The following is a 26,288-nucleotide window of genomic DNA, read 5'->3' as shown; positions in this document are numbered from 1 at the left end:
AGTCACTTTATGCTATACATGGACAATATGGGATTCCTTTTCAAGGTTTGCGCTCAATCATTTTAAAATCATAAAAGATTTGGCGTGGAGGTGCAATGTAACATTTTTAAGTTTTCCCATTTATTGCTTTTTTTAAATTATGTTTTAACACATTTGCATGACTTTCTGAAACCAGAGAACAAACGTTAATATTGCTAATGCCAATACTTAACTAACACCACCCGACCCATTACACCAAAATAGGTGTCCTTCACGCTTTGCATGGGAATTCATTGTTTGAGATGGGTTGTCAATTACGGATTTCAATAAGGTATCTCAAACCATACTTTGCCCAGTGTGAGGCCCCCTTTAAAACTACAGGGTTCTAGTTAACACATCTGCTGTATAAAGGAGAACCTAGAACTTCAGACTAAATATGACTGAACATTGAACTTAACCAGCAACTCTGAAACCTATAGTGGGAGTTCGGACTTGTTAAAAGCTTCTTAACTCAAGGAAGAGGAGAGAAACGCAGACAAGTTATACACAATTTAGCAAACTGGAAATTCTCAGGTCCACCTTGAACTAATACAATTCCTCATGTTTTTAGCCAAGTATGATGCATTGCCTAGTTGCGAGTGACTATTTACAGCCGTCATAACGTTATGGTGATTTTTGGGTAGAAGATATCTTGCACTGACTGTAGCACTCACAATAAAAGATCTATCCGCCTTACGCCACTAAGAAACAGCTGTGATTCAAGAGTAGAAAGGACCTTCAATAGAAGCGGGCACCACTTTACCACAATAAAAGAGTGAGTGGAGGAGAGAAATAGCAGCGGGAGGGAGAAGGTGAAAAATGTTACTGGGTGGATATGGCCAGCTTGGAAGACAAACATTTTTCACTTACATGGTTTAGCAGACCAGAGACATCACTCCAATTGTATTGTGCAATTTAATAGATTAAACTGATTTTATTTACATTATAACAACAAGTTGTGCAAGAAACATTGGGCTTTCCTTGAAATAAATTATGCCAGATAATGAAGCACGCAAGATATAAGGCTTTTTATTGAAAAGCCTGATATGTTTAAAAAAAAGAATTTGAATGTGTGTCATTGATGTTTTGGTGTGTCTTAAGCTACTAAACTTGCTACTAATGTTTCCTGGCACTCAACATGGATACTATGCATGAATAACTAAAAGGGAAGCCCAAATAGTGGAGCTGTCTGAAAGTTTACGAACATATCGCCTTTGTAAATATCTTACCTGGCAATGTCTGAGCAGAGTTTCAATCACCCTTGCCCGTTGAGACACTTTTAGCTTCAGCAGCGCAAGCGTACTGTATGCCAGATCACTGGAGTTCATCCTGCTGGCTTCCTGGGTGACACGAAGGCACAGATGTATAAAGGCTGGATGCTCAAACATCAGCTTACGCTCATGCCACTTCTTCTCCTCAGACATCTTCTTAATGGAATCCCACATGGTGGTGAGACAAGTGCTATTCTGTTTCCAGGTTAGGGAATAGGTCGCTGTGAGGTCCAGCACATCAGATGGAGAAGTACACTTTTGCAGGGCACCATTAAAATCGTGCCACTGTAGATTTTCTTTCACGCCATGATGATCCGATGCCTCGCTGAGGCTTCTGCTGTCTTCCCAAGAGTCTGTGAATCCTCGCCTTTGGCGTCTTCTGGGGTGATAAAGATTTGTTTTTTCAGAATCAAAAGACGCTCCAGGAGGAATACAAAGTTGGTCATCAAGCTCATCTTTCACACTTGTGCCTCGTTCTGTTCCGTCTTGTACATCACTGTCTGGTGTCTCTCGATACAAAAACCGGAATGATGAAGATGGCTTGTGGATAAGAGGACTCAACAATTGGGTCAGTGATTTCACATTATTGAATGTATGTAGTTGTCTTTTGATTCCAGGAGCAGAAAGGTTTCCATTAATGTCAGGTACTCTGCCTCCGAGTGAAAGACCACCTTTCTGGACTTGCCCGACAGCCCTGATCAGGGAACGTGTTGCACCACTTGTCATTTTGCCGACATGTAACTAAGAATTCGTATTACTATGTTAGAAATGAAGTGCTGCTCTACGGAAATACGGATCATCTTTTTCCTGCAAAATACAAATCAGAAAGTTCATTAACATTTTTTAGACCATTAGAAACAAGAACCTGTTTTGATATGTACTTTAAGTAAATTTCTTTCTCCCCGTTTTCACTTTTTTTGTCAAATTGGACGGCATTCTTTAACTATATACATTTTGTCTAAAAAGGGTAACGTGTTTAATTCTTTCTACATGACCCTTCAAAATAGAATGGCGAATACATTTTTCAAAAATACAAAGAGGCAATAACACACGCTGCCTTTCCTGATTTATTACCCATGTATCAACAGCCAAGTGGAAATTAAAAAGGAAAAATAATATAAAAGAAAAGTTCCAAAGAAATCAACAAAAAGCAAGCAAAACACATTTGTCATGGCCTATCTTGTCCATATTTTAAAACTTTCTAACAATGGCTAACATCCTAACTTCTTGATAAGTAACAGACAAGTCACGCAACAAATTATTACTTTAAGTATTTAGATCATATCATTTTTTTAGATTCATTTTGACCAAAATCAAAATGGTTATATCACATTTCAACAAATCATTAATCATGTTAAACTTGAATACTCTTTGTATATCCATAACTATATCCAAGGAAACATCTTGTTTTCCTTAAATATTCTTAACCCAAGCACAAATTCTTCTTTTTCCTTGGTTTCACATTACCACAAATAATATATATATTTATCTTCCATTTATACATTTGTGAAAGTGTGTTTGTATGTTCGGGGTTGGTTCCAGCACTATAACATTTGGTGGGCTGAAATGTTGGCGCACGATCGGCATACCAGTCTGGGGTGTACTGGCGAAAGTGAACTCTCACCCAATCGCCCTGCACAGGGCAACGTCCGGCCCTGTGCCATCAGTACAGGCCATTTCAGGAAATTGCTAATTTTGCGATATTTAAAAAAAAAAAAAAATATAGGAAGTTATGACACAATAAAAACATACACAAGGCTATAGCAGACCCCCACGTGCAGGTCAGCTACAGACACGTGCAACGCCGGGTGGCACCACTAGTATATATACACATATGTATGGTGTTCCATAGCAACCAATAGTACTTTAATTTTTACCAAACAGTTTATGCAAAACTATGTATCAAAACTAAATGTTATGTGTATCGTTTATTGTCAATAATACGTGGAAGCCAAGATTAACTGTCTGAATTGTCAGTTTGCCAACATATGTTTCAATCTATAAAGTAGGGCTGAAATTAAGATTGCATAAACTGGAACTAAAAGCAGCTCCTGGGTATCATGCATTAACCAGTGACTGAGCTACTACTGGGGAACCAGGAGGTAGTACATAGCGTTCCAAAAATCTAACTTCCACATAAGATGGGAACCTAGACTTTTGCCATTACTTAGCACCCTTTAGGTTTCAAATATTGTATAGATGTGCCCACCGGTTTATTTATAGATTGTCCCAAATGCACAGAGTTACATTCACATAGATGTGTTGTTTGGCATCAGTTGGCCTGTGGAGCCAAAGGTAGCTCTTGGTGCCAAACAAACCAGTCTCTTCTAGGCTACATGCAGGAGCTATATAGCTCCCAGCTCCCCTCAATTTCGAACCCTGCATTACATCTATCTATTTTAAAGGGTCTAAGGTGAGCTCCTTCAGGGCACTTCTAATGTACCCGACTTTTAGTTGCATGCTTTTATATACTTTTTCACATCTGTAAATCACTGTCAATCATCTTGGTACTACCCCAAGATAATCAATCATAGGGGGAAAAAAAAGAAAATTGTGTCATTTTATTCCATTTTACTCATTGGTAATAAAATATGGTTTATACTATGGAAATATTCTTTAATTTATTATTACCTCAAATGTGTCCACTGTAGCGACTTTCTACATATATGTGATGGTCTTCCAATAGTAAAAGATTTTTTTAATCAAAGAATTTGGTTTCTTATTCACCCTTATCAGTTGTTTCTTGGCATTGAAGCTGTGAATTGTGACACTTAATGTGTAACTTCTGTATTTATACACAGACAACATTGTATCTGCATTTTTGTTTTATAATTAGCATCGGTTACTGTGTTAGCACATTGCTTACCTGCTTTTCTACATGATATCTCGTGCTGTGGGTCTAATGGCAATCTCTCACAGCCACCATTTTGTTCTCCATTTATACATCTAAACTATTTTGACCATCGACATAGAAAGGGGACATTGTGATAACCAATTTCAGAGTTAGTGTTCACCCATCTTTTTTTTTTTAACATCTTTTTATTAGTATGTCAACAAATAGATTACATAACAGTATAATACAGAAATGAATAGCAAACCAAATAAAACAATTCCAAATCATTCAACTAAATTGCATATCAATAAACAAACATCACAATCAAGTAACCCCCAGACATACTAAAAAACCTTTAATTTATGCAGACAATAAAAGAGCAAAATACAATAGTAAAAAAAAAGAAAATCCAATACACGACACACACAAACACCAACACCACACAAACCCCAGACCAACCCCCCCCCAGATCCCCAAAGTAGAACAGTGAATAAAATAGAAAAAGAAAAAAACATGATTTTAATTTTATATATATTATACCCACTCCTTACATTTATCCAAAGCCCATATATAATCTATCATACAAGGCATTGAATGGTCCCCAAAATAGATTGTTTACCTCTTCTTTGTCTTTTACCTTAAAGGAGAGCTTTTCGAAATTCGATAAAATGCGTAAATCAACCAACCAGTCTTCGACTGTTGGCTCCTTCCTAGTTTTCCAAACCCGAAGGATCAGTCTCATGGCCATTAATAAAGCCTCATCTATCCAATTGCTAGATTTCAAAGAACGTTTACACCTATCTCGATGTAGAAGTAAGATAATATTCCCACCGGATCTCTGTAAAACTACATCCAAAATCAAATTAATCCTATCAATCACATCATTCTAAAAATATCGAACTCTTGAGCAACTCCAGAGAAGGTGTAGAAGGATACCCACTTCATTTCCACACCCCCAACATAAATTATCAGTTTGTAGCCACAGTTTATACATTTTAACTGGTGTCCAGTACACCCTACCTACTACTTTGTCTAATCAGACGCAAGTTCAGATCAGTACCCACATTGCCACTCACCCCAAGTATACCCTTCCATATCTGTGAAGTTCGTATTTAGATCATCCGACCACACCGTTCTCAATTTTCCCATGCAACAACATGTTTGTTTTCTAATTGCATAAAGTTCATGCATGTACGCACAGAATATTCCTGTCCAGTAAGCAGTTGACACAATGCGGGTTTGGTTCCTAAGGAATTACCAACCATACTTTTCCTGAGATTAATAAGGGAGTTCAGTTCAACATATTTTCGTCTTTCTCTTTTATGCAGCCAAAATTTCCTCTGCATTTCCTCAAATGTCAAAAGACGATCTCTAATACATCACCCAGTGTCAAAACCCCCTTCCGAACCCAATTCTGCCATATCAGGCATCTGTTTAATTTCAATATCTCAGTATGCCAAAGAGAAGCATCTTCACTAAAGCCATTTGACTTACTATTCTCTCCAAACCATAACCGCATGGTCTGCCTAGTTGCCACTATTGACTTTATCTTTAATCTACTGACCGACATATTACCCATGGTATAAAGGTTATTTAAACGATACGGACTGCAAACCTCTCTCTCCATGTGCAGCCAGATAGCACCTTTAAAATCATCATTTGTATAATAATAAGTTCCCTTCTTGAGCAGAAACAACAGTACTTATATAAATCTGGATAACCAAAACCTCCTTCCACACTCTGCATCAAAATAAATCTTGGAATCCGCTGTCTTTTGCCCAACCACCACAGGAAACATTGAAAAATTGTCTCAATTTGCAAAATTTGCTTTCTGGAAATTAATAATGGAATCGACTGAATTTATATAACACTTTTGGTAACAAACTCATCTTTATTGCATTTATCTTCGCCCATAATGCGAAATTAAGTCTTTCCCATCTTCTCATTGGATACACAATTTTATCCATGAGTTTATCAATATTATATTGCATAATTTTCTTCAAACCACCAATGATGTATATACCAGAATACTTAACACACTCAGGGGACCATTTGCTCTTCCATACCTTTAGAATGTCTCTACTACTCTCTTTAGACAGTGGGAAAATCTCAGTCTTGTCCGAGTTTATTTTATGACCAGAAATCTTACCCACCTCCTCAAACATCCGTCTCAGAACCAAACCACATTGCTCTGGGTAAGATAGTAGGACCAACATGTTGTCCGCGTAACACAAAGCTTTAACCTCTATTCCTCCAATATACAAACATTTGATTTCTCCACATGGCCTAATATAAGCAGCCAACGGTTCAATTGCTAAATCAAACAAAAAAGGCGACAGAGGGCACCCTTGTCACGTGCCTTTGGATAATGAAAAAGACTCCGAAATTAAACCATTCACAGTCACCCTTGCTTTAACCTCAAAATGAATACACTTCATCATTTTCATAAAGGCTGGTCCAAAGCCCATTTTTAATAAGGTGTATTTCAAAAACCTCCAATTAACCCCGTAGAACGCTTTCTCTGCATCAAAAAACCCAATGACTCCCTATGATTTTTTATTATGATGCATCCCAATAACATTCAAAACAGTCCTGATGTTATCATATCCATATCTACCTGGGATGAAACCCACCTGAGACCCATCCACCAGATCTCCCATATTTACCATAAGCCTATTTGCCCATATTTTCGCAAAAATCTTAAAGTCCACATTCAACAATGAAATAGGTCTGTAATTACTGCATTTTTTGTGATCCTCATCAGGCATAGGAATGACAATCATCGCTTCGGTCATCGATTCACATACTGTTCCCGACTCTAAAAAATCATTTAAGAGAACACATAAAATTGGGGATACTGGCCCTGGTGATTTTCCATCTTTCAATTTCAATATTGCATTAGTAACCTCAGCCACATCTATCAGATTCGAGAATCAAATTTGTTGTCATCCCGAAGTCCTGGAAGGTTAACTTTATCAAAAAAAGACTGCAAATCTATTTCCTTATGATGTAACTGCTCCTTATATAACTCTTATAAAACAGTCTAAACTCTTCACAAATATCATCACTCCTATGAAATACTTCACCTTCATCATTTTCAATTGATGAAACACTTGTCCGCCATTAGACCATTAAGCTTACTTGCCATAAGTCTTAAATTTTTGTCTTGAAATTCCCAAAAAAGCTATTTTGTATAAAACAAGCACTTCCCCGCTTATGATTGCAAAAGTATCTTTAATTCCTCTTCTAATTTGTTCAATTTATGTTTCATGCAATTCTTTTCCACTTGCACACAGCTTCTTTGTAAATCCACAATCTCCTTTAACCTTTCAATCTTTTCTTTTTTTTCTCTTTTTAGCATGTGACGTTCTACAAATCAATTCACCCTCCAAAACAGCCTGAAAACAGTCGCAAACAATCTTAACGTCTGCTGATCCATTATTTTCCTCAAAATATTTCCGAACAAAGTCATCTAGTCCTACATTAATCAACGGGTCATTAAGGGAATTGGCTTGCATTCTCCATCCGTTATTCTTTTTATGAATAGTATGCAAGTTGGCTTTCAGATCTATTAGCGCATGATCAGAAATACATCTCTCCCCAATACTGGAACTAAACGCCTGGTCAACTAATTTAACACTAATTAAAAAAAACATCTATCCGAGAATACGAATTATGTACCGTCAAATAAAATGAATATTCTCCATCTCTTAGATGATGAACCCTCCAAATATCAACAAGATCATATTTAAAAGCAACTGTTTCAATTCTTCTCCTAACCTCCCACTATTATACCTGCAATCTGACTTCCTGTCTAGCCCACCATCCATCACCAAGTTAAAATCCCCAGCCAAAACAATCGCCTCTCCCTCCATCTCCTCTAAAAGACCGAAAAAAAAATATCTGGAGCACATGGAGCATATACTGTCCCCAATAGTGAGTTTCCTTCCATTATGTAATACATCTATGAGTAGAATACGACCATCTTGATCTTTTACTATTTTTTCCATTTTGATATACAGTCCCCTCCTGAATAATACACTGCCCCCTCCCCCCCTAGATTTAGTATCATAATAGTTCAATACCACCTGTGGGTATTTATGATTAGACAAATAACCACCAATTTGCTAATTCAAATGAGTGTCCTGAAGAAACACAACATCCCCTCTACTCCTCCATATCCGTGCCAAAACCTTCCTTCTTTTAAACACACATCCAATGCCTCTAACATTCCATGAAACAAAGTTTAAAGGATCAATATCTCACCATTAGAATTACTTGCATTTTTACACATTTAAATTCCCATCTACAGATACAAATATGTTTTACTAAATCCATTTGTGAGAGAAAAATAAAAACTTCCAACCTAAGAAATACAAGAAAATAAATGTATATATATATATATATATATATATATATATAAAAGATAAAAGATAAAACCCCAACCATATGCTCACAAGAAACAACACAAAACACACATCTACCAGTTCCAGAAGCCCAACAACCATCAGGCTTACGATAAGCAAATGTATATACATACCAACATCCATCCAGAACTAGACTAACCAGACATCCTAGGCCAGCTTGTACATAACATATAAACTAATCTCCTACCCTACTTTAAACCATACCAAACCAAGTTTACTCCTATATATTTATAACTAAAACCTCATAACATACCACCACAAACTTTAATACCAATTACCTAACAACATCGTGAACATTCATCAACACACACATTCTTCTTCTTCCTTACCCCAAATATTGTAATGACATATAAACCCCTAAATCTATATTATTAAACCCAAAATCTGATAGTCCCTTAACATTCATCACCGTCCACGCATATCCTTCCTATAACACACAGATTACTCACCCACTGTACTGTATATATGGCCTATACTTTCAAGGTCACACCCAGCCCATACATACTCAGCCACTCTCCACTCAACTAAGCCTAATCCAAGAACTTATCAGTCTATAACAATCCGTCACACGATTTCTCATCAACCCTCGGACACATCAATTAGGCATCATTCATCCCATCCAATTCTTTCTTTTTAACCAAATCACCATGACACAGCATTTACTAACCTCAGTATAAATGGTTTTTGACAAGCTATAAATAGCAATACACCTGCATGAACCCCTACCAAACCACATAATAAATCGCATATGATGGCTTCAACTAGCATTCCATTCCATTATGGTTCCCAACACAAACACTAGATTTCTTGTTAACACAAATAACCTATCAAATTCAATAACTCAGCGGTCACAAAGTCAGTGAGTCTGCAACAGTTTTTCTAAATATACAAAGTTATACCAACAAATGTATCATTCAAGACCAACTGCGAGAGGCCCCACAAACAACCTATAATTGTAAGTAACCAAAGTGCAATAATATTCACAAACTGTTTGTTGCCAGTTCCCACAAAGACAGGGAGAACCCCCTCCCCCCTCATCTCAACTCAGCACATACAGTATATAAAGCTTCAGTAAACATTGAGATTAAGACGCCAGGATAGAGTATGCAGAGTAGTGTTCTTCTAACAAACATGAAGATATCCTGTCAGAAGTGGGCACAATAACAAAGTAGCACACCTTCTAATACACATACCTCATCCATACATATATTATTTAGGCATGTAGGCAAATCTAATCATACCCAGATATAATATGTATTATCTCATATCTACTCTAAACATCACCTCTCAGTGACCCTACGACCCAATAAACCATAGTATAAACATCCAGTGTAACAAGGTGTTCTGATATACGCATTTGTCATAGTACATAGCCAATACTTCGCATTCGAATATGAATCAAGAAGCACCAAGACAGGTCAGCACCACAAAATGGTGCCCGACACCTGCACAAAACAAATATTGAAACAACTATAAATCCGTCATCATGCATATTAAAAACGAAGAATAGCTGGATTTGTATCTTGTTGACTCCACAAGGACCCGATTAGATGAGAAAGAAGAAGCCAATGTAGCACCTGAAGGAAGGCCTTAGAGTTCTTCGCAGCTTTCCAGACCCATCTTACCCCTTGACACCTCCATGTAGACTAAAGCATTGATGAAGAACTACATTAGCGCACAGGGAAAATAAGTAAAGCTGCCTAATGTCGTAGTAACATACGAAATACAGAATGGCACTCAAACCACGAGGACGCTGGCCGTGTGTAGTTCTCCATATCTTGCTGAAAACATTTTGCTAATGTTGGCGCCACAATATAATAAAGAAATGGTTTTTGTGGTGCTCATGGTCAATGTGATTTACACTTGGCTCCATGCGTTCAAATCAAGGAGTTTGACCAGAGAAACGGCCCAAAACTAGAGGCTATGTCCAGTGCCTGATACCGAAGGAGTAGATTCCAGAATAACTGGTAATACAGGTAAGCTGGTATCCTTGTCGTTATCAGACTGTAAATGGAGTGCCTGCTGTTGCATCAAGAGGATAAATGCCAAGCCCAACGCAGAAAGTATTAATTCCAAGCAAAGTCATAGACAAAAGGCATGTTAATACTTGCAGGTCAGCCTTTTCATGAATTGTTCATACAGATCTATTTCCAGCATACCTACAAGTGAACCGGATAGTACACTGTTAATCTTGACAATCGCCACAGCAACCCACTTGTTTCCAACAAAAAGCAGTTTCAAGACAGGTGGCCAATATGAGTTAAATCTAAACTCACATGCGCAGATGGCATTGACCTATGGAAACCTGGACATTGCAAATGGAGTGGCTGTAATACGGCATGAATAAATTGCATGGGTGGATCACGTAAAATGCCTCAGTAGTATCCGAGTTCCAGCATGGTGAGTGACAAATATGATGAAGCGAATGTAGCTTGTTCACAAAGCATATATGGACCATTTACTCAGGAGGCACATTGGACCACTGCCCCAACTCCAGTGCCTAATGTATTCCGACTGCTCCGTGTGCTTTGTTTAATGTAGCACGGCAACGGGGCCGTGTACTGAGCTGCCTTCCTATTCTTTGCCGCACAAAGCATTTGCCTTTAAAGTGCACCCTGGTGTCGACTAAACCAAATGCCACGTCAGAGGTGATTACGGAGAGCACACAGGTGGAATATAAAGCGAGGGTCCTTTCGGACCACTCGCCTTTGATCCTCAGATGGCAATACTGGCCCCCGAGAGCAAGGATTCTGACATGGCGCCTCCGGGAAGAAGCTCTCAGGGATCCCTTCTTTAGGGAGAACATGAGGGAAGAGATTATATCCTACTTCGAGATGAATACTGGTAGTGTGGACTCGGCGGGCACACTATGGGAGGCATGGCCATTGCTAAATCTAAAGGCCTACAGGGTGGGATCTTGGCTGACCTACAAGAAACAGAAAAGGAACTGGAAAAGGCACTGGGAGGAGGAGGAAGTAACACGGAGGGAGACATGGAGCTGATACTTAAACTGCATCAGAAATGCGCGGGGCACTGGGAAAGACTATGTAACCTCAACTATACAAAATATATAGACAGCATGCGGGAGGGGATAAAACAGGAAGGCTTTTGGCATGGTTGTACAAGAGCGAAACCCCCAGACCCATGATTAGAACAATAAAAAGAGAAGATGGCAGTGTAGCTGATACCCAAGAGGGAGTCAATCAGGAGCTTGTGGATTATTATACGTTATTATATGAGGATGAGGGAGAAAATAGGTATCAGGTAATAATATCGCCACATATATGGTCGCCGTAAATAATATCGCCGGGAAAATGTTGTGGCGATATTATTTGGGTGACCATATATATGGCGACAGGGGCAAAAAAAACAAAAAAGTAAAAAAAATAAAAATTATTTAAAAAAAAAAAAAAAATTGGGGGTTGCGGGGGTGTCCCCCGCATGTTCCATGCAATAATGTCGCCACAAAAAACAACCATTTTTCGGCGATATTTTTGTGGCGACATTATTACATGGAACCAGGAAATAATCATGGGACGACTATAGAAACACTGGAGGACATAGGATTGCCAAAAATAAGTGCTGAGGAAAGAGGAGCTGGACACACCGATTACTTTGGAGGAGTTAGAGGTGGTGAGGCAGCTGCCCACTAGTAAGACCCCGGGGGTCGACGGATTCCCAAGTGAATTTTATAAAGTATATAAAGAAGAAGTGCTTCCCCCAATATTAGAAATGCTAAATGAAGCGTTTGAGCTGGGACGACTGCCGGAGTAACTCAGAGAAGCGATTATAATACTGCTTCCTAAGCCCAATAAGTCTGGGCATAGCTGTGGTTCCTACAGACCTTTGTCGATGTTGAACCAAGACAGCAAGATACTGACTACTGTCTTGGCAAACAGATTGCGGAGAGTTATTGGCAAACTAATTCACCCCTACCAGACAGGCTATGTCCCGAACAGGAATATAACTCATAATCATAGACGTCTCCAACGGGTTGTTGAACTGGGGAGAGAGGACGAGGGCGAAATGGCTATTGTGTCCTTAGACGCAGTAAAGGCTTTTGATTCGGTCAAGTGGCCATGGCTGCTAGTGGCCGATTTGCTACTGTGCCTGAGGCACCCAGAGAAAAATCTTCAGTACATCTTGGAAGTGATGGAAAGATATGCGGGGTTGTCTGGTATAGCAGTGAATCCTCACAAATCTAGCATTTTCCCGCTAGGCGGTTATAGAGGGATCCCTGTGGGACAGTTACCGGTGTTACAAATACCATGGGCGCCGAGTACTTTCCGTTATCTGGGAATAGACGTGTACCATACAGTGGAAGAGGAACATAGGCACAACACGGAGATAGCTGTTAAAAATCGAAATTTTTATGAAATTTTGGATGAAGTTGCCCCTAGCAATGATGGGACGTAGGGCAATGCTAAAGATGGTGGTCTTGCCTAGGCTACTGCACTATTTTGGGAATATACCATATTTGATACCCAAGAAGTTTTTCACTAAATTGAACAGTATGTGTAGGGATTTCATGTGGCATGGCACGCGAAATAGAGTGGCACCATGGAAGTTGCAGAACTTTTATGAGAAAGGGGGGATAAAGCTGCCAAATTTTGAGATCTATTATGTGGCAAGCCAACTGCAGTAAGTCGCCAAATGGCTCTCAGATGAAGTGACCCCTGAATCCAGGTTGTTTGGACACGATTGTGCCCCATTTTACTTGCGAGAGATAATCTGGCTGCCTGAGACAGAATTGGAAGGGCGTCCCAGGATGATGACACTTGGGTGGAAGATGTGGCGCCGAGCATGCCGGTTGATGGAGAACCCATTCCCGTGCTCCCCGCAGTTACCACTAGTTGCACTGGCAGGGGGAGATAAGCAGCTGAGGATGATAATCAGGAACCACTGGGAATCAGTTGGGCTAGTGCCTATGGGAGATATTTGGCGAGAGGGTACCATTGTAGATTTTGAAGCACTGGGAGAAGTGGGATTACACACGGGCCAATACATTACGTATCACAGAATGATGCAGAGAATTAGAAGAACGTGGCCCGAAACGGTACTGGAAGAGGAACCAGATGCTGCCATAGACACAATATATGACATAGCGGATGGGGGGCACGAGACCTCTAGACTGTACGAGATGATGATGTCTAAGGTTGGGAAGGACTTAACGCAACTAAGGCTGGACTGGGAAGCGGAAGTAGGGGCCCCGATAGAGGACGTGATGTGTGAACGAGCCCTGGGGTACCATAAGAAGGTGTCAAGGAATGCGAGATTAAAACAGATACAACTATATACTACGCACAGAGCATATATGACACCTCAGAGGATATCTAGGTTTGCAAAAGCAGGACGACAAGCATGCCGCAAGTGCGACGAGGAAAAGGCTGGCATGGTGCACATGTTTTGGTCATGCCCGGTGATTAAGCGATTCTGGGGGTGAGGGAGTAGCGCAGAAACTGGCGGTGAAAGGGGTCATGATTATTATAGATACAGTCTGGGCCTGCTTGCAGGGAGGGTTCTCCTGATTGCAGAAACTAAAACATGTTAGTAAACTGAAGGACCTAGCATACGTGCTCGCAAAAAGGAGGATTGCCACGGGATGGAAGACATGTCACAGACCCCAGGTAGAGGTTTGGTGGAAAGAGTTGCAGAAATGGGTAGAAGCAGAAACCATGGTATGGCAAGAGGCAAGCAATTTAGGGGGAGAGGAGGCGGGAACCCTGATGGCCTGGAAAGTAATAATAGCGGAGTTGTTTGGATCAATAAAAGATCAGACAGAACCTGCGGAAAAGGAGAACCTGCCATGTGATGCAGGTACAGAGTGAGAGTAGGAATAGGCTCGTGATGGGGGGTGGGATGAGGGGAGCAGTGACTGTAACTAAGAAATGTACTAATGCGCTGCTGATATATGCACTGCATGTTTGGTTTATAAATCCATAAAATGGTTTCAAAAAAAAAAAATAAAAAAAAAAAAAAGGAAATGCCAGATAGGGCCGAGGAAGTGTCTTCTTGGGGACATGCTGCAGTCACATATATGAAAGTCTATCTCACTTACATTTAACCGCAAAGGAGCCAGTGCTGAGGAATGTTGCAAGCCTTTTCCGACACCGCAGAGGCAGCTCCGTGCTCACAGGACTAGAACAGAAAATGCCATCACAGACACGGTTGGCTAAGGTCTATGGGCCGTGGTACTCACTCAGGCTGCTTGTGCTGCCGTTGCCACCGTTGTGCATTTGAGGTCGGTCTTCTGCCACTCACATAGGGCAGGCAGGCGGCCTGGCACTGGTGGCGAAGAAGGGAGAGCAGGGAATGGTGATGCAACAGCAACCTCCAAGGAGGAGGAATGAAACCGCGTTAGCGCATAGGTTTTACGAGTTACCTTGACGTGTGACTCGATGTGAACAACTGTGCTGTTCAGTGCTGTGTCAGATACGGACACAAGGAGGATCTTAGATGGTGTTCATGCAGCACTTGGGAGTCCATTTCGGTCTGCTCCTGCTCCCGCTCGTTTCAATACGAGCCGTACTTCCTCATCAGTTTCTCACGTAACTATCACGTTTCACAGGGTGCCTTACTCGGAAACATGACGAAGGAGAAAGAAAGATCAGATAAGAAAAACACAGGCAAGAAGTTCTGTATGCTTTCAGAAATTCCAAACAGTTGTAGTAACGGCAAAAAAATGCTGGCGGCCATCTTAACAATTAAAAATGAATAATAAAAACAATTAAATTATTAATATCAATGTGAAAGGCAAAGTTGATCCTCAGTCAGCGTAGTTTGGCCTCCCCTTCTTCTTTCTCATCAGATTAGCAGATTTAATGTCACACGATGTACCTTCCATTGGATCAACATCTAAATCTGTTAAAAAAGCCTCTGCAGTTTTACATTCACTAAAAGCATGTAATTGCCCATCAATCACTACTTTCAGGATGGCAGGGTAGACCATGTAGGATTTCAATCCTTTTTCATGAGCTTTAACCTTTGCTTTGTCAAATGCCTTACTCTTCTCCATGACATCTTTACTTAAATCCACAAAACCATAATCTTGTTTCCTCCCCAAGCAAGTCGCGCTTTCTTCAAAATAAAAGTTCCTTAACTGGGAACCTCAAGAACTTCACAATGGTATGTCTCGGTCTCTCACCTAATGAAGGTTTGGATCCAAGTGCCTGATGTGCTCTTTCAATTTCCAAATTAACAGCAGCATCCAGTTGCAGTATTTTTGGTAAATTATTAAGCAGAAAGTCCATCATGTTACCCCTTTCTGCATTTTCAGGAAAACCAGCCAGAGATTATTTCGTCGGGAGAACTTTTCTTGCTCTGACAGTTTAGAGCATGGGTGCACAACATACGGGCCGCGGGCCAGTTGCGGCCCGCCATGCTCTTTTGTCCGGCCCGCGAGGCACAAAGACTTTCCTAATGGAGGGCGGGCCGCGGCCGCCCCCCATTAGGAAAGTCTTTGTTGTCTTCCGGGCCGGACAAAACACTGGCCCTCATTGGCTCAGCACACACACGCACCATGTCGCTCCTACGAGCCACGTAATGCGTGTGTGCTGCACCAATGGAGGGACAGCACTACAGCTGGCGTGGCCCATAAGGCTTGATGCCGGAAGGCATTTCAGCCTTGGACCACGCCAGCCGTAGTACGATTCCAGCGTTCCAGCTTACCTGCCGCTTACCTGCCTTCCAGCACGTCTCCGGTAAGTGGTCTGTTTGTGTTTGTGTGTCGGGTTTGTTTTGCTTTATGTTTGTGTGTGTATGTTGCGATGAGGGGATGGGGGATGGAGGGGGTGGATGTGTATGAATGTTTGGATTTGAATGTATTTTGTGTGTATGTTGCGATGAGGGGATGGGGGGTGTCGGATGTGTATGAATGTTTGGATTTGAATGTATTTTGTGTGTATGTTGAGATGCGGGGGTGGGGGTGTGTGTCGGATGTGTATGAATGTTTGGATTTGAATGTATTTTGTGTGTATGTTGAGATGCGGGGTGGGGGGTGTCGGATGTGTATGAATGTTTGGATTTGAATGTATTTTGTGTGTATGTTGAGATGCGGGGGTGGGAGGGTGTGTGTCGGCTGTGTATGAATGTTTGGATTTGAATGTATTTTGTGTGTATGTTGAGATGCGGGTTGGGGGGGGTGTCGGATGTGTGTCGGATGTGTATGAATGTTTTGATTTGAATGTTTTTTGTGTGCCGAGTTGGGGGGTGGGGGTTCGGGTCTGTATGGGTGCATGTTTGTGTGTGTGCTGAGGTGGGGGGTTCGGGACTGTATGGGTGCATGCTTGAGTGTGTGCTGATTTGGAGGGGTGGGGGTTTGGGTCTGTATGGGTGCATGTTTGTGTGTGTGTGTCGAGTTGGGGGGGTTCGGGTCTGTATGGGTGCATGCTTGAATGTGTGTGCTGAGTTGGGGAGTGGGGGGTTCGGGTCTGTATGGGTGCATGCTTGAATGTGTGTGCTGAGTTGGGGGGTGGGGGTTCGGGTCTGTAGGGGTGCATGCTTGAATGTGTGTGCTGAGTTGGGGGAGTGGGGGTTCGGGTCTGTATGGGTGCATGCTTGAGTGTGTGTGCTGAGTTGGGGGGTGGGGGGTTCGGGTCCGTATGGGTGCATGCTTGAGTGTGTGTGCTGAGTTGGAGGTGGGGGGGTTTGGAGTTGGGGGTGGGGGGTTCGGGTCTTTATGGGTGCATGTTTGTGTGTGCTGAGTTAGGGGGTGGGGGTTCGGGTCTGTATGGGTGCTTGTTTGAGAGTGTGCTGATTTGGGGGGTTCGAGTCTGTATGGGTGCATGTTTGTGTGTGTGCTGAGTTGGGGGGGGTTCGGGTCTGTATTGGTGCTGGTTTGTGTGTGCTGATTTGGGGGGGTGGGGGGTTTGGTTGGGGGTGAGGGGGCCAAAGGGCATTGTGTTTGGTTGGGGGTGAGGGACATGGGGCATAGTGTTTGGTTGGGGGTGAGGGGGCCATGGGGCATAGTGTTTGGTTGGGGGCGAGGGGGCCATGGGGCATAGTGTTGCACTCCAAGAGTGAACCCAATAATAAAGCTAAAACAGGCACAGTTAGGAGATGTTCATCTTTGGCTTTTTGAGGAAACCTGACTCAACGAAGGCCATACTCCTCTTGGGCAACCCAAATAGCAAACTGTAGCAGTCCAAAATAACGGCATGTCCAATCTAGGGTCAATAAAATATATATAAGTTAATTAAACAGGCGAGATGCAATAACTAAATAGAAATAAATTATAACAATGGAAAATGTGTAGTACAAAATGTAAGTTTGAAATGCAAATAAAAATCATTACCCCTCAAAAACATTCTTTTTCCATGTGTTTAGTACAAATTGGGGGTTTAAAAAGCCTCCTGCCACGCCCCGCCTACCGCCCCGCCCACATTTACTTTTCGGCCCACTGTAGCCCTCATGTAAGGTACTTTCCGCCCTCTGTCAAAATCAGTTGTGCACCCCTGGCTTAGAGGTTATTTTCTCATTAACTGTTTTCAGCTCCCTAATTTGATCCATCAATTTCGAAGTCCTTTCATCCACAACAGTAAGATGCTCTTCGGCTGAATTCACCCTTCTAGTCACTGCTTCAAATCTCTCTTCTAACTTACCAAGGGCCATTTTTATCTCAGCCGTGTCCCGTTTCAGTTCCCTAAGCAAATCCAAAAGCTGGTCTTCTCTGCATTCCCCTTTGTTCTCTTGTGAAGCTCCTTTCTGTCTTTTAGCTGGCTGAGCTGGTTCAGGAGTGCTTGGCACAGACATTTTTAAGTAAGATTATCAATTGAGGCCTAGGACAGGAGCATAGCAATCAAGCTGCCATTCCCTGGGCTGATAGTTCCAGAATCTATGTTCAACCATCTTGAAACTATGTAATCTTCCCAAGTATGAACGGCTATTCACTTTTACAAACAGACCGTTTGTGTGTGTGTGTGTGTGTGTGTGTGTGTATAGATTCATTTCTACTGGTCAATGCTCTTCAAATTTTGGGGCATATGTAACTGTAGATGTATATTTCAATATCATAGCCCAATGATAATTCTCTCACTCAATTTAATCATTCAGCAGTTCCAATTTCTCTTGGATGGACATTTATATATATGTCTCACGTTACTTCTACAAGTCTTTATATTGTACTTCAATTCATGTTAGCCATGTAATTGAATTACATTATTGTCTTGCAATTTACCATATTATTTTGTACAATATCCAGATCTCAGATTCATAGCATTTTAATAAACACTTTACCCTTCATTTCACTGTTTGTTATGCCAATGTAAATCATTCTATTTACTATATGCTCAATTCTGCCACCTTTAAAAAAAGAATAAAATTCCTGATCTGTTTAATCCATATGTCGTTGATCTGAAATAAAAAAAAAATGTTTAGCTTATTTTTGTCTCAGTAAAGCTTCCCTGTGGCTCGCACTCCTCAGGGGACAATGCCCCCAAAATAGCACAGGGATGATGGGGGAACGAGCAGGAAATGTTCCTGTGCAAGGATATATTAGAGGAAGTGTTGACAAAACCTGTACATTCTCAACCTTTGGGATATTATGCCACCTACCAAACTAGAGGGTTCTTCAGATGCTTACAGCTGGGATAGTATATCCCGGTTCCCGAATGTGGACTTCCAGTTCTAAAGAGAGACAGCCACAATAAACAGGGGGAACCAAAGAAGACAGCAGTGTCCGAGAGACAGGCAAAGATATCACCTACTTAAGAGTTCCCAGACTCACTGAAGGTAGCTTATCTTTCAATCTTTTGCAGGCCTAACCTCAGTGGGCACAGAGAATGCGTGCCTTTAGAGAGGTGGTGCGCAACATGCGGCCAATCAGGACATTATGCATGGCCCTCCAAGTCAAATGAGTTTAATGATGAAGTGTTGACTGGACTAAGTCAGTAAGCCAATGTGTGTTAATGCCATTAAAGGGCTATGTATAACGTGTTACAGTAACATAGTAATACATAAAAGAAAAATGTTTAAAACACTGCAAAACCCACGTTTCTTTTTTACTCAGATTTTTGCACCGATGGTCCTACAACTCGCTCATTCCCAAGGATACGTCGGCCCACTGTATGGGACTTGTGTGGTACTTTCGGCCCTCCAACGAATGCGGCTGTGCACCTCTGGTTTAGAGCATAAAGATAATAAGGTGGACCTTGCTTTCAAAAAAGCATATGAAAGCATCAAATTGAGCACTCAGAACGCACACTTACTCAGCTTACATGGCACAGTCCTTCCTTAAAGACTTGGAGTTGCTAATAACCCTCCTGGAAGAGGGAAAGGACTGCAGAGCTCCTAAAAATTCGAACAGGAGACACTGACGATCTCAGATTTATCACTGGACATCATTGAAATGATGTCTCGGGATTATCAATGCTGAAAAACTATAAGCTCAGTGCCTTAAATAGGGAGGCCTCCGAGAAAACCATGCCAACCCTCCCGATTTAGGCGGGAGACCCACAATTACTTTCTCGCACAAAAATTACTCGTACCCCAATACAATAGTTCATCTCTCCTACTTTCTGTAGCAGAATCTCCTTCCCAGGTGCTGCAAGAAGTTGGCATGTCTGCTAATATGCCTCACATTTCTAGGCTCTATGGTCCACAGAATAATGAGCTGGTGAAGCAGGCTACAGAAGAAAAACACCCAGTCTCTCCAAGCCAGGCCCAAGGAGAGTCAGCCAAAAAAAGCAACAGATAATCGAGGGCATCTTACATTAGACTGCTCTGAATCTTTATTGTCACTGAGGTGGGTGAAAACAACCAAATTTGTTTTTGGCCGGTCTGGTCCATTGAAATTTATGGGCATGCAGTAGACTTGGCGGGTGAGTCAGCTATTGCAAAGCAGATGACACCTTTCAGAAACGTGCGAGTTGAGAGCTACGATATTATCAGACCAATCAAAATTCCCAGTGAGGTAGATTCTGTGTCAAGACCGGAGGCTCAGATTACACTTACAATACCAGTAACAAAGCCTAAAAACTATAAGTCCCACTTTAGCCACCTTTTGGTAGTCCAGATATTATTGGTCCATGAAAAAGCAACCTGACCAATCCACATCCATGTTGTCCCATAAACACTGCTACTCCTTTGAAACCTCCTCTTTCTTTGCTACTCGGGTAGTGAGTCAAGTAGCATGTTCATTATTTATTTTTATTGTTTGCATTGTAGTAGTATACGGTTCTTGTTAGATGCTGCGCGCGCAGCGTTTAACAGAGCGTGGCAGAGCTTATCCACATAGGGAGTATTATCTTTATAGTTTGTTGCGGTCGTGACAGGGATAACACCTCGGCGACTGCAACAGGTCAGGACAACAAGTAGTGTGCAATGCAGGCAAGAAAGAGAGCGAAGCACCACGGGACCATAGTAGTTCTAGCGCTTCAGATCTTCTTCCATGACCGTTGAAAAGAGCACGAGCAGTGAGAATCAAGCAGTACGCTCTGACAGAAAAGCACCAGGCTAGGCGGTGCATACTTAACACCAAAGGAGCATGACAGAAACTCAATTCAAAGTAAAACGTGCACGAAGTACGCAGAGCACCCCTACAGGTCGTGAGAGCAGTTGCAGCTCCTTTAAAGTGACAGGCACAGTCCCTGGTAAAATCGCATCTTGTCAGTTACTTCCTTGGCTTTTTTCGGCAGGTTTCTCCCACACGCAAACTCCTGGTGCTGCTTTCTAGAAGTTACAGCAGTTTTTGTTCACGTGAAATTTCTACACGCTATCTGCGGCAGACGTCTATTAGAAGAACATCAGACGGCTTTCCTTCACACGCGAGTTTTGGCAGCACTGTCTGCGTGCACTTCAGTCGCGTGTATCCTCACACGCGGGTTCCTGATATCTTCACATGCTGCTTTCCTGACTGCGCATAAGTTTGTTGTGTGTAATTTCCCACGCGGACGCTGGAACTCTCCAAGCGCGGCTGTCCTGGCTGTGTGTACTTTGTGCACGGGTAAAACCCCACACAGACTCTGGAACTCTTCAGGTACGGCTGTCTGGCTGCGTGCACTTCCGTTAGCGTGTAAAATCACACACAGTCTACCCTTTACACGCTGCGGTCCTGGTTGCGTGTACTTGGCACGTGTAAATCTGCACGCGGTTTTTTGAACTATTTGAAACGTGTAATTCCACACGCGATGAGATAACAGGTGGACTAATTTCATTTCTATTCTACGTGGGAAAAGAAGTATTATCAACAAACTGTTTATTTGAAGGGGATTGTGCACAGTACTTTGGACCCTATCCTGTGGTGCACCAACCCGGTATCTAGCGTGAGCCTCGTGTCATTCGGGATAAGTCTCCCTTTCTAACCTCCCCTCCTTTGTCGTTGTTTCAATTCCTGAATTTCTTCTGAGACTTGGTGATGGAGATTCCAGTTCTAGCCTACAGGTTAGTGTTGTAACTAGTGCTATTGCTGTGCTATCAGCGAGAGTTTAGTTGGGACAACTTCTCATGATGCTTTATTTATCCTAGGCTGACTTCCTACAATGCTCCCACCCCCTTTCCAGTGATCCCTCTCTCTGCCTGTTTTACTAGTCAGAGAGTGGTATCATTTGGAAGGTCTAATTTGACTTCACTACTATCAAGCCGTGTGAATTCAAGGATCCGGAAGAGCCCTACCAATTGTATCCTTTTTGGTTACTGTATCCTTTACATAAGATACCTTGGTGATTTATGACAAGTATTACAGAAGGCTTTTCGAGCCACGCTGGGACAAAAAGTTCTTGCAGGTCTTGGAAGAGCTCAAAAGGGATAAGAGAGCATGGGGGGGAGCTCGCAGGGCACAAGAGGCCAAGACCCCCCCAGCCCCACCACGCACGGGGCACACCACATAAAAGGAGTGGAAAGAGAAAGAAGGTGAGATCCAGGGTACAATCTAGCAGAGACAGGTCATCCTGTAGTTCAGGCAAAGGGGCTGACGACTGGCAAGTGGAGTTCATTGAGGATGAGGTGGTTTCTATATCATCCTCTGACGGGGAGCGCAACAAAGCTCCAAAGAAAAAGAAGGTTGATGATGAAGACGAAGCAGAAGGTGACGATTTTTACCCAGAGGCATTAATTCATCCTCACTCTTCAGAAGGGGAGCTGCCCTTAAAAAGCACCTTATGGCACTAATGGCGAAGGTGGTCACAAAGGGTGAATGCCTAACGCTGCATCTCGCCGAGGGGAATCGCTGACACTCCGGAAATCAATGATAAAATGGTCAGTTTCCCGGGGAAAGTACGTGAAAGATGCAAGGAAAGGCGTGGTTCTCTCACGAAGATACTTCAGATGGCCGAGGAGGTCTGTGAGAAAAATTAGACAGTAGATCCAGTTGTGTTAAACTGTTGGGCACAAAGGGCCATGCCAACTGCGCGATTACAACCGAAAGGAGAAGGTTGCTGTCGGTCATCATAGATCCCAAACTTAGCGAGCTGGCAACCTCTGAGTCCTGCAAAAGGAAAACGGTTTGGGGACTCCTTTATAAAAGGAGCTGACAAAATGTGCCAACTCGTATACGGCCGTCGACAAGGAACAGGTGTCCCTGAAAAGGGTTTTTGGGAGGGCTGGCAGGGGCCGCTCTACCAGCCGGTACCCATACACCAGGCCCCTCAGTGACAGTGCACAATGGAGAGGACACGAAGACCGTAAACCAAACCCATTCTTTCCCTCTCGAGGTACAGGAAGGGGCAGAGTGTGGCGACAAAGAGACCGCCAACAAAATAACGCGGACGAGGGCGAGCAAGCAAAAGCATGTAGTAAAGTTAGATCTTCCCACAGTAGGCAGAAGATTAGCAAATAATGTAGAATATTGGCATACCATATCCAAAGATGCTTGCATCTTGGACACGGTCCAGGGGGGTTTCACTTAGATTTTTACATGATACCAAGGCAGACAACTCTCCCAAATTGCATATACCCAAGCGTAGAATATCAGCAGTTGCTAGAATCAGAACTAGAAGCTTAGAGCGCAAAGTGGTTAATGTGCAGGTAACAGACTCCTCAATAGGTTTCATAAGCAATATGTCCTTGGTCAAGGGCAAACACAAGCCAAGGCAAATTTTTAACTTGAGAGGGTTGAACAATTTTGTGAGTTGCAGACATTTGAAGATGGAGGGGATACATCTACTAGGGACATATTACAACAGGGAGATTGGCTGGCCAGGATAAACTTCAAAGATGCATACCCGACAGTTCCCATTGTGGTAGAGCACCAGAGATTTCTGAGATATTTCTGGGTGGAATCAACATAGGAATGTTGTTGCTTAACCTTCGGGTTCGCGTCAGCACCATGGTGTTTCACCAAGCTGATGAAACCCGTAGTGACACATCTGAGAGAACAGGGCATCCGAGTTAGAATATCCCTGGACGACATTTGCATAACGTGCCAGAACAAGGAAATGCTCAAAGTTCAAGTGAATACCACACTAGCATTACTCCAACAAGTGGGGTTTCTAATAAACTGTGATTAATCCAGTGTTCAACCAGATCAGCCCATGGAATTCCTGGGGTTTGTGGTAGACACGATCTGAGGATGACTCAGTTTACCAATAGCCAAAGTGAACGACATCAAGAAGCAGATCAGACACACGCTGACGAGGAGAGAGATGATGTTGTTACAGGAAATTGCCAGACTGGTGGGACGGTGGGCATTATCAATTCAAGCCATCTTCCCACGTTTTTGCAGTGCAGAGCATTGCAAAGGCTAAAGATTCAACACCTCAGTAGGGGCGTATCTTACAAGCAAAGCGTCCCAATTTCTCAAGAGGCGAGAGAGGAGTTAGAACGGTAGCTCCAACACATGGATGGCTCATCCCCGGACCAGATTATAGAACCCAAAGCCAGCAGATGGGGCTAGGTAGCGTGATGCAGGGACCTGTCGACAGGGGACAGGTGGTCGGATCACGAAATGTCATTACACATAAATTGCCTGGAATTACTGGCAGGGTCCTTTGCAGCGAGATGCTGGAATCAGGAGATGGACACAATGTTGTGTGCTCAAGATGGGCAATGTGTGTCCGCTGTCAGGTATACAAACAGATTGGGCGGCACGAAGTCCAGAATGTTGGCAGAGATGGCAAAGGAGTTCTGGCACCTCTGTCTACAGAGACGAGTTTCAGTGACGGCAGAATACCTGCCAGGCTGCCAGAATAAGGTAGCCGACTGGAACGCCAGATTTCTCTGGGATGACAGCTATTGAAAGCTGGACGAGAAAGTGTTTCAAAAGCGGACGGTTCAATGGGGAACGTGTCAGATCGACCTGTTCGCATCGAGGTTGAATCAATTACCCTGGTTCTTCAGTTGGAGACTGGACCCGGATGCGGAAGCAATGGATGCCTTCCTCCAATCATGAGGGCAAGGAGTGAGTTACACATCGCCCCCTTTTCGATGATTGTGAGAACATTAGCTCAGGTGAGGTGGCAGAAGGTCTAGCTAATTCTGATCAGTCCGGATTGGAAGGGCCAAGCTTGGTCCCCCAGTCTCCGGGACAACACACAACAACCTGATTGCTCTTCCCAAGAACAAGTTCATTGTGCGGGACCCCAGAGGAGGCAGCCAGCCGCTGGTGCGGATAAGCAAACTCAACATGATTGCTTGGGCAATTTCAGGGGATCCTGGTTAGGCCAGGACTATCACGCAAAGCAGAACTCATAATCAATGAATCTTGGGTACCCATACAGCATATAAACCAGCATGGGCGAACTGGTGTAGTTGGTGTATGTAGAGGGACGTACCTACCGATAAAACAGACGTGGTAACACACAGCTAATTGTTTGGCTCAAATGGCAGCACAGGGGAAAGCGTACAGAACCATTAACAGCTCGCTCTGCGATTTCGGTAGCCGACCCCAAGATTGAAGGGATGCCGATAGGGGAACACCGTCTGATAGGCAGACTGTTGAAAGGTGTAAGAATGACTAGACTTTGCAGGGAGAAGTACTCACAGTTGTGGGACAAAGACACAGTATTGAAACTGTTTTTAGTGTCCCGATAATTCAGGATTATCTAGGAAAGATTGATCAGCTAAACTTACTATGCTCTTGTGACTTCTTTCATGTAAATGAACTTCAGATACCAGGGCGTCAGAAGTGACTAAGAAGTCTTTATCGCCGACTGGAGTGGCTTTTTTCATCCAGAAAAGGACCAAAACAAGCTTAAAATCTGTTTCTTACCATGCATTTCCAACTCAACCCAAACTATGTCCAGTTAGAGGCTTAGCAACATACAAAGACATTACGAAGGATGTGAGACCAGTGGGGGTATCCCAGTTATTCATAGCGTTATGCAAGTCGCATGGAGCTTTGTCACCAGCGACTCTAGCAAGATGGTTAAGATGGGTGATGGTACAGGCCGGTATTGACGTGCACTGGTATGGTGCACACTCGTTGAGAGGAGCAATGGCCACAAAGGCTTATAATATAGCAGCCAGATTGGAAGACATTATGAGATCAGCAGATTGGTCGAAAGAGTCAACATTTAAGACTTTTTATTTCAAACTAATTGAGAAAATGGCAACGTTGGGGGTAAGTAGGCTTTGAAAAAGCATAATCCGAGCCTCCGGTCTTGACATGGAATTCAGATTTTCAACATATTCGTTTCAGAAAGTCAAGAGGTGAAGGATTATCCCATCCTTGCAATTGTGTTAGTCAATGAATGTATTGTATTGTGACATTATTGTAATGATATTCAATTCAATTCAATAGAACTCAGGAAGTTAAAAAGGCAATATGAAAGAGTATGGTGGAAATCTCCATCCCAGGCGAATCTTATT

At 42.6% G+C, this 26,288-nt stretch overlaps 1 protein-coding gene across 5 annotated transcripts in view; it reads right to left on the bottom strand.

Moving 5' to 3' along the window:
• Positions 1 to 26,288, bottom strand: part of FASTKD2 (FAST kinase domains 2) — a 461,831-nt gene that overhangs the window by 420,325 nt on the left and 15,218 nt on the right. For 4 of the 5 annotated variants that reach the window (XM_069615586.1, XM_069615582.1, XM_069615585.1 and 1 more), the window contains exon 2: positions 1,248 to 2,096. In XM_069615586.1, coding sequence (XP_069471687.1) covers positions 1,248 to 2,015 — 768 coding nt within the window. In that variant the 5' untranslated portion in view covers positions 2,016 to 2,096. Of the gene's footprint in view, positions 1 to 1,247; positions 2,097 to 14,931; positions 15,123 to 26,288 lie in introns of all 5 variants that reach the window. The other variant, XM_069615584.1, reaches the window with a different exon arrangement.

The sequence above is a fragment of the Ambystoma mexicanum genome, chromosome 9, assembly GCF_040938575.1.
Source record: "Ambystoma mexicanum isolate Mex_15411 chromosome 9, UKY_AmexF1_1, whole genome shotgun sequence".
Classification (NCBI taxonomy): Eukaryota; Metazoa; Chordata; class Amphibia; order Caudata; family Ambystomatidae; genus Ambystoma; species Ambystoma mexicanum.
Note: the sequence above shows the minus strand (reverse complement) of the source record. Positions and strands in the feature narration are given on the sequence as shown.